General features: G+C 35.8%; 2 protein-coding genes across 2 annotated transcripts; one reads left to right on the forward strand and one right to left on the reverse strand.

The window, feature by feature from the left end:
• Positions 1-5,489: 5,489 nt before the first annotated feature.
• On the reverse strand, positions 5,490-6,458 carry LOC132190498 (protein PHOSPHATE-INDUCED 1-like). Its single transcript, XM_059605508.2, has one exon. The coding sequence runs from the start codon at positions 6,417-6,419 to the stop codon at positions 5,490-5,492; it is 930 nt and encodes a 309-aa protein (XP_059461491.2). The 5' UTR covers positions 6,420-6,458.
• Positions 6,459-13,086: 6,628 nt separating this feature from the next.
• On the forward strand, positions 13,087-14,308 carry LOC132189658 (protein PHOSPHATE-INDUCED 1). Its single transcript, XM_059604418.2, has one exon. It carries the CDS (start codon positions 13,173-13,175, stop codon positions 14,136-14,138), a length of 966 nt encoding a protein of 321 aa, XP_059460401.2. The 5' UTR covers positions 13,087-13,172; the 3' UTR covers positions 14,139-14,308.
• The last annotated feature ends 212 nt before the right edge of the window (positions 14,309-14,520 follow it).

Consider the following 14,520-nt stretch of genomic DNA (forward strand, 5'->3'; position numbering starts at 1 on the left):
TAATTGGGACCTTATTTTATTGGGGGTACCTTAGGCGATTGCCTACTTCGCCTAGGCATTTTGCCGGCCTTGCTAGTGATGCCTCTCAATTCCAAGTCTCTATCGGGGTTTCAATTGCTAATAATTTCGACAGCTTACAAGATTAATTGCAATGCTTACTTACTTTGCAGGCGACCATACAACCCTAAATGCAGAATATCTTGATAGTGACATAATTTGCATTTATGTGCAACAGAAACAATAGAGGTACTTGTTAGATGCAAATTACGTTTTTCAAAGGATACGCAAATGTTAGATAATATTTTTTGGCAAGGCTGGCAAAACTGATACCTACCATAACCGGTTTATGACCCATTTATTCTATGTATATTTTTTTATAATAAGGTTCATTAAGGCATCATAAAAAATAATTACATACATAGAATAAATAAGTTCATGTTTATTTGTTAAATACCTGTTTTGTCAGCGGGAAATATTATTATTCCGATTTGGTAATAAAATACATTTAAATATATATGGAAAGTCGGCAGGCTTTTTTTAATTTAATATCCCGTGCAAGTTAAGTGAGTTTTTCTTCGTTCTTTTTCTGGACTTGAGTGAGTTTTTCTTCAATGTCCTTTCTTGTCAATCTAAAAATGATTATCATTTAGACGACTGTGGACGTTTGGAAGCTCTGACCCGATTCATGCAATCATTCACCGGCGTTGCCTTCATCAACGCTGCCTAAAGTTGACGACATTCAAAGCATTTGTAATGCCCAAAGGAGATGCTCAACAAAATCAAAGCGCAGATTCAGATCTAATTAAAAATTCTGCTAAAAGGAATTTTTTAAAAATAGCCAAGAAATCTATGATTTCTTCGCTCTTATGCCTCCTACATGTAAACTTCTAGCCACCTAATGCGGTGTGATTACTGTTATGAAAATCAAGTAACCATCTAAGTCGATCACAATAACAAAGGCAAAAAATTTGTAACTTTATATTACATCGATCAACGTCAATTATAGAAACGAAGGCAAAAGAGTTTGTTGAATACAACCCAAGTACCGAAAGCAAACAAACCATAGCAATGGTATGCGATTGTTAATTACTATTCCAACCGCATTAAAAACCCTAACCAATAAAGTGAGAAGCAGGGACAGGTACGGAACCAAAAAATTTTATTTGGAGAAGGCCAGTCAATTTTTTTTTTTTTTTTTCGGTTCTTTAAAAAATTTTTATTAAAAAAAAATATTTTGGTTGTTTTTATAAACTAAAGATTATTGTAAGGGCCAAAAATGTTGACATTTGAAAGTAAGGGCAAAAAAAAAACAACTTAATGGGTATGGCCCAAAAAAAATTAAGAATAAGGCCAAAAAATTTAAAAATAGGGCCGAAATTTTTTTTTTTTTTTAGGGGCCGAATAACTAAAATTAAAACTTCACTTTTTTTTTATTTAACTTACAATTTTTTTTTTCCTTATTTTGTGGGGGCCAAGGGGCATGGCCTACCCCGGTCCCCCTCCTTCCGTCACTAGTAAGAAGAGAAGAGAGCATGCATACCGTGCTTTGAATGGAATGGGATCCTCTTCATTTCAAAAGAAATGAAAAGGAACCAGTTAATACAATATAGGAGGGCAAAATGATCTTTTTAATTTTTTTATGACTATTTTGCCTAATCGCCCTTTTTGGCTCTGAACGTGCATTAGGTTTTAATGCACAATGAAAACGTTAATGATGCAGAATTCCAATTTCTATGCGAGCTAGTGTGAAACATTAATTGGAATTTGGTGTGTGAATTTTGTTCAAGTCATTTGTGAAGAGACAATTTTTTTTTTTTTTTTGACATGTCCACACAATAGAAAGAGAAGAAAAAATTTAAACTAGTGACCTCCGTTTTATTAGGCATGACTCACAATTGATTAAACTACCCTTAAAAACGTAAAGAAGCAAATTTACTGCATATTGATGCTGTGCCAAGTTGCCAACATGTGAAGGGAACGCCAAGTCAAAGGAGGCCGACGTACGTAAAAGGCATTGGTGTGATTGGGTGCCAGTTCTGACTTAACATTCTGTCAAGTCCCGTGACGAGTTCAGATCGGTCAAAAATGAAGTAAGTCAAACTTCAATTATCAATTCCAGAATGGATCGCACCAAGTGCTTTAAACGTGCTATTAATCAATCAACCCACCGCTTCTTACCCTTAGACAATTTTTTTTTGTTTTTTTTGTAAACTTCATTTAACTCCCTTCAACTAACACTCTAATAATAATTTATCCTATAAACTATTAATTACGATAATTTATCTTTTAAACTATTAAAATAATGACAATGTACCCCTAATTTTAATTAAATGTCAAAATTACCCTTACTAAAATAAAAACAAAAATATTAAAATTTATTTTTTATTTCAAATTTTTAAGGGTATTTTTGTATTATTGAAAATTTTATATGGGTAATTTCGTCATTTTGCTAGCATGGGGGGTACATTGTCATTGTTTTGGTAATTTGGAAAGTAAATTGTGGTAATTGATAATTTAGAAGTAGGTTGTTATTGAGATGGTAGTTTGAGGGAATTAAGTAAAATTTACCCTTTTTTTTTTTTTTTTTTTTTTTAGAAAAAAAAAAAAAAAAACACACAACGGATTCTTAAAACTGAATATTCGGTATATTGGTGTACCCTTATACAGTTGTATGAGATTTGCTACATGTAGGTAAAGGCATGCATTACGGTACTCACCAATAAGGTTGACCGAACATTGGAGTGTTATATACCGAATGTTTATGACACGATACGCAAATATTATAGTTGCATATGAATGGCTCATAAGTGACAATTTAAGTTGATATAATAAACATGATGATTTTTTACAAATGTAACGTGTATTGTCTCCGTTATTATATCATAGAAATGTAGTTTATTTTAAAGAATTATGGGGCATTATTCAAGTTACAACCACTATATTTTGATGTAAGAAAACCATATTGCTCTATAGGTATATAGAAAATCATAGATATCATATGGATGATCTATCAAAGCTCATAACCTCGTCTTAGGATGGTTGACGTTGTTCCGAAAAACTTGTAATACAACATCCGTGCCCCAGATATCATATGCATACCGTTCACTCACTAGCAATCCGACCGAATTCAACTTCGGGTAGCTCATGCTACTAATAACGTCTATCTATAGAAATCACTCTCAAACATAGTTGTATCGAGCGCAAAACAACCATTGATCTAACCAAACATAGATGATAAACATATTTTTGACCATAGGGTCAAGCTCATATAGTAAGCTTATTGTCATACCATGTCATATAATTCAAATATTGTTTATTCAATTAAATATTTATTCATCTTTATAAAAGTATTAATATGTTAACATCGTAACATATTATTGAAATTTACTAGGCTCTTAACATACTTATTCATCTTTATAAAAGTACTAGGCTCTTAACATACTCAATTTGTTGACATATCGTATTTTTTTATTTATTTAAAGCAATTATAAATATTTACTTATCTCATCCATAAACTTCGATATCTTAGACTCCCACTACTGCGAAACGTAGTCTAACACTATACTCAATACTTCAAGAATCTACTTTATGCATATAATGCTAGAACACCATTAAAACATCTAGCTAGTTATCCATTTTTGGGCACTATTGAATGTTGGCCTCAATAGTGAATGTTCGGTATAAGATAGTTGAACGTTCAAGTTTCAACCATATCCTATAGAACGTTCAAAGGGCATCAAAATCCATGCAAAATTCTAAAACTCCTACCTAACACGTATCATCTTTAACCAAAGCTTCTAACAACTTAATTAAAACATGTTAAACCATATCAACATGATAAATCTTGAAAAACATGAGAAAGCTAATTACTTTTTGGAAAATCGTCGTCTTTTAAGAATAATAAATTATAAATGCATTTTGTAATATTTAGGACTTACAAAAATCATGGTAAATCACATGGATAGAGTATAAGCAACATGAAAAACAGACATGGTTCAAAATTTACCTTAATGAAAATGGATTAACACCAAAACACTCCCTTCCCTCTCTAGAATTTTGTTCTCTCACTAGGATTGGTGTGGGTGAAATTCATGGAAGATGATTGCGATTTGAAGGTCGTGATGGTGGGTTTATATAGGAGTGGGTTAGGTTGATAAGGTAGGATGACGTAGCTCATAAGTTAAATTTTATTTTTAGGTTCATCAAACGTTCGATGTACTACATTCAAATGTTCGGTATACTATTGTACTAACTGCTCTAGAGTTTTCATCGAATGTTCATAAAAAAATAATTAAAAATTAATATTTGAATTTTTACAAAAAATTATTTAAGTCGTTTTAAATTGTTGGTATTATATGAAATGTGACAAACATGGTTAAATACACATTATTATTATTATTATTATTTAGTTATTACATGTGCACCCGCTCTCGAAACGAATATGCTTATGTTCGAACAATACTAAGTCAGATGAATTAAATAAGCAACGAGTTAATATCACATCTCACCACACAAATTTTAAACAGACGCTTAGCATTAAAATGTACATCCCATCAATTTTTTGGCACGTGGCGAAATTGTGGTCATGGATCATCACGTCTCACTCAGTCGTAGGCAGACACGTGGAAATATTGTTCCGTTCAAACATGTTCTTTTATTCAAATGTGATCAACTCAGATTTATCACCGTCGTTCGTTTTTTTCCGCACTCACCATTGTCTGACACATGGCACATCATCTTATTCTAGCAGGATTACCTTCCGTTTTAATAGGACATTCTGTATTCTTTAAGGGAAAAAAAAAAAATGAAGTTTTGAGCCTAAGCATTAACCCTTAATTGATTCGACAGCTTTGGGTCTAACCCTGCATAATTCCAACACAACCAAGACATATTTCTTATGAATATTTCCTTAATACTAATATTAATATTATTATGATTAGTCTTTAATTTATTCGAGTGTTACATTCCTTGTTATGAAAATTTTGTCATCAAAATTTAAATTATAAATATAGCGGGATGTGTATTTACCTTAATTCTCAAAAGAGTCTTCTCATAGCCATTTTTTGGGCCTAAGTAGTGCTGAGCCCATTGGTACTGAGCTCATCTCACAATGTGATGAGCTTCGCATATGGGCTAAGTTTGGGCCACCCTCACTCAGCATATATCTCTTATTTTCAAAACGACTCTTTGGTGTATAGTATTACGCTCGTTAAAAAGCTCACGTGAAAAAACAATTAAAAAATAAAAACCATGTTCTTAAAGCACAGTGGGTGTATTTTTAAATGTTTAACATGAATAACAAATTATCCCATCATATGCTTAAGAAATTATTCATGTAACACTAATTAATATAAGAATTTGAAAATAAATTACAGTCTCGCTTCTGCATTTCGTTCATTGTATGTCCATGAATTTTATTTTTATGTACATGGTTCATGCAGATGTAGATAAATTATATACAAACGTCATCGATGGACGCCACTTGTGTCTCACACAACCGTTGAACACTGAGAAGTTGAAGGGTCAAACACCGCCGGCAACAAATACTTCCTTCCGCTCGCGCCGTGCGCATTATAGCTCGCGCCACTGACCGAATCCACCAACAGCTCTCCGGCGTAACCCGGATACGCCCCCTTACCGTACACCCCCGGACAAGCCGAAGCGGCCTCGAGAGGCGGCGCGCCAGCCGAGCCCAGGAAATAGCCGTTCCCGAATGGGTTCGTCACGGTTCCGGCTAAAAGACTCGCGATATTTACGATCATGCCATCCAACCCCACGTCCCCGTTGGGTGCGCCCAGGGGTGCGGTCTGTGGTCCGTAGATGGGTTGGTGGAATGGCCACGCGCACTGACCCGGGCACTGAGTCACCGAGTTGCCAACCCAGATGAAAGCCGATTTGAGCTTCGTATCCGACCCGTGAAACCCACAGCTACTCATGCAAAAGCCTTCAACCGCAACGTCTTTGGCTGTCAGAACGAGGGTCAACCCACCGGGTTTCGAGTTGACCCGCCGAGCCAACTCGGAAATCCGGGGTTTCTTTAAAATCTTGCCAATGGAGCAGTTCTCGTCTGAGATTTGTTTCGACAAGACAACGCGGGTTTCTTTCATTCCAGCTTTTTTCATGTAAATTTGGATGGTATTCCACCACTGAGAAACAGAGGGCTTTTGTTCTTTTTGTGGGTTGAGAGAGAGAAGGAAGTCCGAGACGACGGATTTCTGCGCCGGTGAAAATTCTCCGTACCAGAGAAGGGAAACCGGGAGGTCTCCTTCAAGCAAAGCCCCATTATGGTAAGTTAGAGACTGGGGTGGCGGTTGATAAAGAGAATTTAGCTTTCTCGCACATAAACACAAGTCAGTAAAGCTCAAGTGAACAAGAAGAAGAAGAAGAGCGGCTCTTTCTACAAACTGGGAGAACCCCATTTCAGAGATTTCAGACAATTTGAATTTGGCAGTGAAAGAGATTTTGGTGAAGGGAGAAGGGTGAAGAGAGAAGTATATATAGGTGGATGGGTGCATGCACTGAGCTAGTGGAGGTTCATTGCAACTTCGTCTCATAAAACTATAGGGTCACGAGTATTTATCAAAAAGATAAAGGAGGAGACATTTGGCGAGAATCTTTCTTTTAGGATTTACTGTATATATCAAGAAGATTAAGGAGACTTTTAATGGCGGTTGCATTTATATCTCAGCCGGCAGAACATGCATGGAAGTATATATATATATATCTGATCAAGATGAAATATTCGTAGACCACGGGCATATCATATGGGCTGAATCAGCATACTGTCGAACAGATATTAAGTACCATTTAATTATGGCTATCTTCAATCTTAAGCCACTTTAATTGGATAGCTCTAATTGTTTAATTACGTGTGATTTTTGGGCATTAGACGAGCACAATCTCTTACTAATTTGATCCACCTTTCATGAGGAAGTATATTGAGTCCATCAAAGTAAATGGCCCGGTAGCCATGCTTGGTTTCTTGAGCTATTTGCTTGGCTAGGGGTTCTTCCAGTTTTCGAAATTACGGATGCCAATAATTTTGCTTCAACAATGCCTTCTAAACCCATCATGTGACGAATTCATTGTTTCGTATTGCTGCGAGAATTTTGCAGTTTTCTAGGGCCGGGGTTTCTCAAGATATGTGCAGAACTTGAATGTGCATGCCCCTTGCTTTCATCACTTTGTCCACGGCAGAAGTGCACTGAACTGACACACCGTGGGATTCCAAAACTTTAGCTTGCTTTTTTTTTATTTTTTTTATAATATATCGCAGGATCCATTAAAATTTGGTTATTTAAATTTCACAAAAATTAATTAACCACCTTAATATGGAAACTAGTTTATTATAAAACCATTTATGTAGAAATGGCTTTAATTATCAGCATATCGACTTTATATAAGAAGGTATTGTGAGTTACGTTATGGAGATATACACCACTCGTGCAAGTTTAAATTATTGAGATAATCATATATGGGGGAGACCATGTTTGGCGGTATGCGAACAGGGTTTAACTCCATCAACCATGAGACAGGCTGGATGCTCTGCTCGAGCTCATCGGAAGCTGGTGACAGGCATCCAGGGAGTCTTAATGCGCTGCTAATGGAATATTAAATTGCCAGGAAAAATAAAAAATAAAAAACTTGCCATTTTTATATTATTTATAGGTTATCTTCAAATTTGTAAAGATACTTTTGAGATGTGATTCTTCCATATTCGAGTTAATGAGGAAGAGTGGCAGACAGTTGAAACGTTGGAGAGGTTGAAAATGCTTAGACAGTGGCGGAGGGATTGGCCGGGGCCGATGCGACCAAGTTCCCCCCACCGGGGGACACCCTTAATTAGCAAGGAAAATTTATGCTGCCCCCTTCCCCTCAATAAAAATTAAAAAATAAAAAACTTTTTACATTAATTTTTTTTTTTCATTTTTTTGTACCATTATATATCTCTCAAGATGATGCGGAAAAGACTATAGCAGATTCTCTTTTCTAAAATATTATATTCCCATTTTCTCAATTAAAAAGATTTTTTTTTTTTTTTTATTCACTTGTTTTAAGAAAATCTCAATAGTAATTAGTTAGTAACATTGTGTTCATGCTGGGTGCATGTGCCGGGTATTGGATGTACAAGTTTAACTTATTCAATTTAATTTATTGTAAACATGAGCTAAGTTCAAGCTTTGATTCATTTATTTTTTGAATAAACTCTGGCCCGTTCACGAACTGTTTAAAAATTTTATTTATTCCTTATACAAAGTAAGTATAGTGATTCTCTTCTCTCTTTTTTTTTTTTTTCTTTTTTTTTTTTCTGAAAATTCATACTAGTCATTAGTTAATTAATTATTTTTAATTAAGATTTTATCATTTGAGTTAATTAGAAAAATTAACTAAATTTTAAACAATCCAATCTCAATATATATTCATGTTCTGATGTTATATATATTCATTATAGACACCACACACATACATATAGTAACAAGTCTGAACAATAGGTCAGCTTACGTACTCTGGTATTTATATTTTTCTATTCCAATGAACGTGTATTTATAGATATATTCTAGTCTTTCGGCGTAGATGTTGGTATATATTGACTTTGTGTGACACATAATTTTCAAGCTCAAATTAAATAAAGTTGTCTAGCAAGGTTGAATAGAAAAAAATAAAGCTGTCTAGTTGCTTTTTAAAATAAAAGGCAGGTATAGGTGGAACGGCGACATGACATATAGACCAACAATATTCAATGGGTGCACTGTTTGCCTGCACACGGGCTTGTAACTCCATAATTTCATTTGTTTTATAAGGAGAACGTTGTTTAATTCCATTTCTTATTATATGTGAGAGACTTGTTGCGGCTTTAGAAATCTAATTCAACGTACAACTGTAATCTCCATCATGCAGACGAATTGGAGAAACGTTCTCGTGTCTCTCGCGTTTGTATCACCTCGAAGCTTCACGTCCAGACAGGTTTTTGATTCCAAAACCACCAATTACAAATTAGTCATATCAACGCAAGTAGTATTCGATATTGCCCCTTGTCTAACCCCAAAAACAACCTAATTAAAGTCAAAGATATGACCCAACCAAAAACATTATGATGAAAGGCAACGTTCATTCATTAAGAAATGTCATGAAAGAGTGTCAATTTTTTATATGATTTGCGAATATGATACGAAATTATAAATACGATTAAATAGATTGAGGTATAATTGACTTATATTTGTCTAAAATTCATGTTTCGCTACCATCCAAACTTAACAAGTGACAATTATGCTATCAATTATTTATATCCGACTCACGAGCCCAACGTGAATCTAGTATGAAATTAATTGATTATGGCTGAAGTGTCTGACTTGTTTAATTAAATGAGTCGAATTATAATTGATTTATATAATTTTTTACACATGCCTTGATACGATCCGATAAAGTATCTGTGTCTTCTGACCAAAAGATAAAACAAGTCCGCATGCCTAAGAAAAATAAAACTATGCAAAGTGTTTGAAAGAAATTATCTGATTTGATAATAATTCAATTGATTAAGTTTTATATTGCAAATTAATATATTTATAGAAGATAAATACTTGCAAATAAAGTACACATAATCTTAGTAAAGAAAGTAAGTAAAATCCTTGTAAAGAGAGGATTTATAAAATCAAATAATTTTCTTTTCTTTTCTTTTAGCCTTTACGTCCTACATCATACGAACCAGTCACGCAAACATGAATTGTTACTCCTAATGTAACGTGGTGTGAATACTAAATATCAATAGGGACAGGAACAATTACACCACTAATGAAAATGATTTTACGTTTATTGATTTGTTTTTTGCTCTATCAAACATTCAAATGAGAATATACCAATCACAGTCATTAGTCACGGAATTAATATATAAGAGACAGCAATATTCGGGCTACGTGATGAGGTAGTAGAACAATTGCTGAGAAATAATAGACAATTACGCAATAATCCTGCGACCACATTGCAGACAAAAAGAATCAAAGATTGATGTGAAATTTTGTCAAAGCTAGCTCTCATCCATAAACGTGACTCCAATCAAAGATTAAGGTGGGTTGGATTCGTGGGACCTCGTTAACGTAGCTACAAACCACGTCAAAATGTTTACTTCATCATGTCATGTCTGCAAGTATGAAACATTGCAGCTATCTCCAGTGATGAAAAATACCCCCATCAGACACGTTAGTTGTATATATATATCTTTCGCGTATATCGGGAATTCAGGGCATTGTAGGTGGACACACTGCTAAGTATGATGATTTAAATATAAATGTGCGACAATCACAAGTAAGAATCTCGTAATTAAATAAGATAATAGTGCATGCCTCGTGAATGCTTTTGTTTAATTAATTAATGTTTAAGTACTATTCTATTACTCATAAGCTCGTGAATTCAGGTTGAAGATAGGATGACGACAGGTTTTCGATCTAGCTTCTTGTGATCATTTTTTTACTATTACAAAACCTTTGTTGTTTTTTTTTTTTTGCCACCTTCTTTTCTTTTTCTTTTTTTAGTCTAATTAAACAGGGAAAATGGTTATAACTTATAAGGGAGGGTAGATAGAAACGAGAAATATTTGGTGTACTAAATTTTTTATTAAGAGATACATGCTAAGATGATATGAATTAGCTTATTTATTAAAAATTATCAGAACAATTAATAAAAAAATTGGTAAATAAGTTCTATACACCATTTTAGTATTTATTTTTTTTATAAAAAAAATTAGTATCATACATAGTATTTATCTATTCTAAAAGAATAGAAAAATTTGCAGCTGTGTAAAACTTGCCAGTTAAGATTGAATGGACTTGCTTTTCTATGAAACTAAGAAAGTATCCAATGAATAATGACACAAAATTAGGATATTTAATGCCACTAACATTATTCAATCGTGGTATATATCCAGATTAATTTTTTTTACAGCGTTTTCGAGGTAAAAGATTCAGAAACTTGACGACGCCAGACTTGCTATTACCCAATTACTTAAGCCAATGTCTCGTTCATTGCTCCCCACTAAATTATCACATGGTTAAAACTTAAAATATATCTTTTATCTACATATCTTAATCCGCAATAGAAAAAAAATAATAAAAAATAAATCCTCTAATGCTAACATTTAGTTAAACGAAAAATTAGCTTATTGTTATTCATCTAAATAAAAAATATGGGAAACTTCAGTTTAACCCACTAAACTTCTAACCAATTTGACAAAGCTTTCCTCAATTTTTATATCTTTCATTTTTGACTTTTGAACTTTGATTTGCTCTCATTTTGGATCTCTCTATTACTTTTAATGTTAAACTCAAACGGTTTGACTTTTTATGCCTATTATATCTCCACCCAGTCCACTTGAAATTTCGAAAACACCTAAAACTAGAGCACTCACCCCCAGCCCAAAACGATACCGCTTTGGGTATTAAAATTATTATTTTTTCTTAAAAAAAGAAAAAGAAAAAAGTAAATTCAAAATAAAAAATTACAAAAAAAAAACCCCAGCCCAAAACGGTGTCGTTTTGGGCATTAAAATTCTTTATTTTCTTTTTTAAAAAGGCAAAATATTAAAAAAAAAAAAAAAAAAAAACACTAAGAAAAATCGAGGTGGTTCCAGCCACCTCTTGGCCAAAATAGGGTAACCGGAGGGCCAAGGGGTGACTCCGGTCTGGGGGTGGTTCCATGGCCAAGAGGGTGGTCGGACCACCCCCAAAAGGCCAAAAAAAAAAAACACAATGGGTTTTAGGTTGGGTTTGGGCTTTTTGGGGTGGTCCGGCTACCCCCAAAAGCCATTCTCTTTTTGTTTTTGTTTTTGTTTTTTTTTTTTTGCCTTTTTCCGATTTTTCTTAGTTTTTTTTTTTTTTAATAATAATTTAATGCATAAAACGGTGTCGTTTTGAACTAAGTGAGTGTTTGGGGCTCAAAATGGTGTACTTTTAACGTGATAGTATAATAGACATAAAAAATTAAATCGTTTGAGTTTAACGTTATAAACTAACATATGGGTCTACAATGATACAAATTAAAAGTTTGGAAGGCCAAATTAAAGTTTTTCCCTAAAAAAAATATTAGCTTAATCTCTGACCAGCCAGGATGGTTATCATTTGGACTTACAAATGGCCCCAATTTTGTACTCCTGTAAAAACGTACGTACCCCCATTACTTCCAAGTTCCAACTAGGACTGGCTCTGACCCCTTGCTGCACTATACGGGCAGACCCAATAAAGTAAAGTAAAATTTTGTCTTTAGTCCAATGAATTTTCAATAAAAAAAGGTGGGAATTGAATAAATAAATAATAAAAATCTACGTAATTTTATGACTCCTGAGTGTAAAATCAAATTATCTTTCACTTCCTTGATTCAGAGTTGTTGTTTCAGGGCAGTGATAAAGGCTGTCCTTACGTGTTAGCTTTAACGTGTCAGCTTGATCCAGCTGGACTGGTGCTGACTCATCTGATCTCACGGGTTGTGCATGCCTGTCATAGTAGACGGGGCAGGGGCGCGTCATCTCACGGGCTCTCCTCGGATACCCACTGGCTCTGGTGGCCCAAACATGACTGCCAGTTGGATGAGCGCTTCCCAATAAAATACACCCAATTTCATGGTAGCCTCCAGCTGTCCTACTAACGTCTATTTTTCACCCTTTTTCATACAATACCCTTCTCTGCTGTTACCGTACAATAGCAGGAGTTGGGCTACTTTGGGCAATTACCAACTCCTGCCATCTGTTGCCAATCTGTAACGCTTTTTGTATTCTTGCGAGAAAAAGGTTCACTTACTTCCACGTTTGCTTTAGCAAACCACAAAGCCACGGGCTTCTAATGCTTACGCCCCCACGCGCCTTAGGAACTTCTGTACGCCTGGAGCGTGGAATCCAAGTGCGTGGAAGTAGCGTGAGATCTCTTTTCCGAAATAAAGAAAACGCGCTGCGGAGTACCGTTGCCCGTTGCGATCTCTTTTCTTACTCGACAAGTCGCAACCAAACACACACAGTGTATTTACTGTCTATTTCTGAGCAATTTCCTTCGCCTAATTTATTAACAAACCCCTAATTTCTGACCTATAAATAACGACGCCTCTCCCACTATCAAATCCCACTCACAATCGCAAGCTATCTCAGCTTCTATCTCCTCTTCTCTTCACTATTTTTATCCGCTAAAGAAAAAAAAATGGCCTGTTTAGCATCTGAAACTTTCATCAAATTGTTCCTTGTAATCTCTCTGATTCAAGTAGCTTTGGCTACTAGAAAGCTCAATGAGCTCGTGCAAGATCAGCCTCAGCTCTTGCAATACCACAATGGGCCTCTGCTTTCGGGCAAAATTTCCGTAAATCTCATCTGGTACGGCAAGTTCAGGCCATCCCAGAGAGCCATCATCTCCGATTTCATCACCTCTTTGTCACCTTCTTCTACTTCCCAGAACGCCCAACCCTCTGTTGCCACCTGGTGGAAAACCACTGAGAAATACTACCACCTCACCTCCTCCAGGAGACTACACTCGTCTCTTTCGCTCTCCTTGGGAAAGCAAATACTGGACGAGAGCTACTCGTTGGGGAAGTCGCTCACGTCCAAACAAATAGTGGAATTGGCTTCCAAGGGTGACCAGAAGAACGCTATCAACGTCGTTCTTACCGCCTCAGACGTGGCCGTCGAAAAGTTCTGTCTTAGCCGGTGTGGGACTCATGGGTCTGCACCAGGCAAAAACATCGGTCACGTCAAGGGCAAGAACTACAGATTCGCTTACATCTGGGTTGGTAACTCTGAGATCCAGTGCCCGGGGCAATGCGCGTGGCCATTCCACCAGCCAATCTACGGACCCCAGAGCCCACCCCTGGTCGCACCCAACAACGATGTGGGTCTGGACGGAATGACAATCAACCTGGCTAGCCTCTTGGCAGGGACTGCCACGAACCCATTTGGAAACGGCTACTTCCAGGGCCCGGCGGAGGCTCCCCTGGAGGCGGCGTCGGCTTGTCCTGGTGTATATGGCAAAGGGGCTTACCCTGGTTATGCTGGGGACCTTTTGGTGGATCCAACAACTGGTGCTAGCTACAATGCACATGGAAGTAATGGGAGGAAATTCATGCTTCCTGCGTTGTATGATCCTGCAACATCGTCTTGTTCAACTCTGGTCTGATCGGAAAGTGGACAGTGGATTAGTACGGTTAGAGCAATGGCTAGTGGAATGATCAATGTATACTCTATAGAGAGAGAGAGGCAGATAATCTAATTCATTTATTTGTTCATTTGTTTTGGTTTTGCGGATTAATAATGCAAGAGCAAATTACTTCGGTTTGCTTCTTTAAATTTTTGAATCTCTGTGTCTATTTTCAATCGTTGCATGACAACAAAGCTCTATTTCAACAAAGTCAAATTATTTTCTTGTTGCAATTTTTCCATCCCCGGATCTGGTTGCCAAAGTTCCCAACATTCTGGGACCACAAGTATGATGGTCACTTCCACAAATGATTATTATTGCTATACACTGGATTTTCAATAGATATATGGGGTCCCAGAAT

The sequence above is a fragment of the Corylus avellana genome, chromosome 9, assembly GCF_965113065.1.
Source record: "Corylus avellana chromosome 9, dhCorAvel1.hap1.2, whole genome shotgun sequence".
NCBI classification, from domain to species: Eukaryota; Viridiplantae; Streptophyta; class Magnoliopsida; order Fagales; family Betulaceae; genus Corylus; species Corylus avellana.

Excerpts from the sequence above, each read along its gene's own strand:
- LOC132189658 (XM_059604418.2), top strand. The coding sequence starts at position 13,173 with ATGGCCTGTTTAGCATCTGAAACTTTCATCAAATTGTTCCTTGTAATC.
- LOC132190498 (XM_059605508.2), bottom strand. The coding sequence starts at position 6,419 with ATGGGGTTCTCCCAGTTTGTAGAAAGAGCCGCTCTTCTTCTTCTTCTT.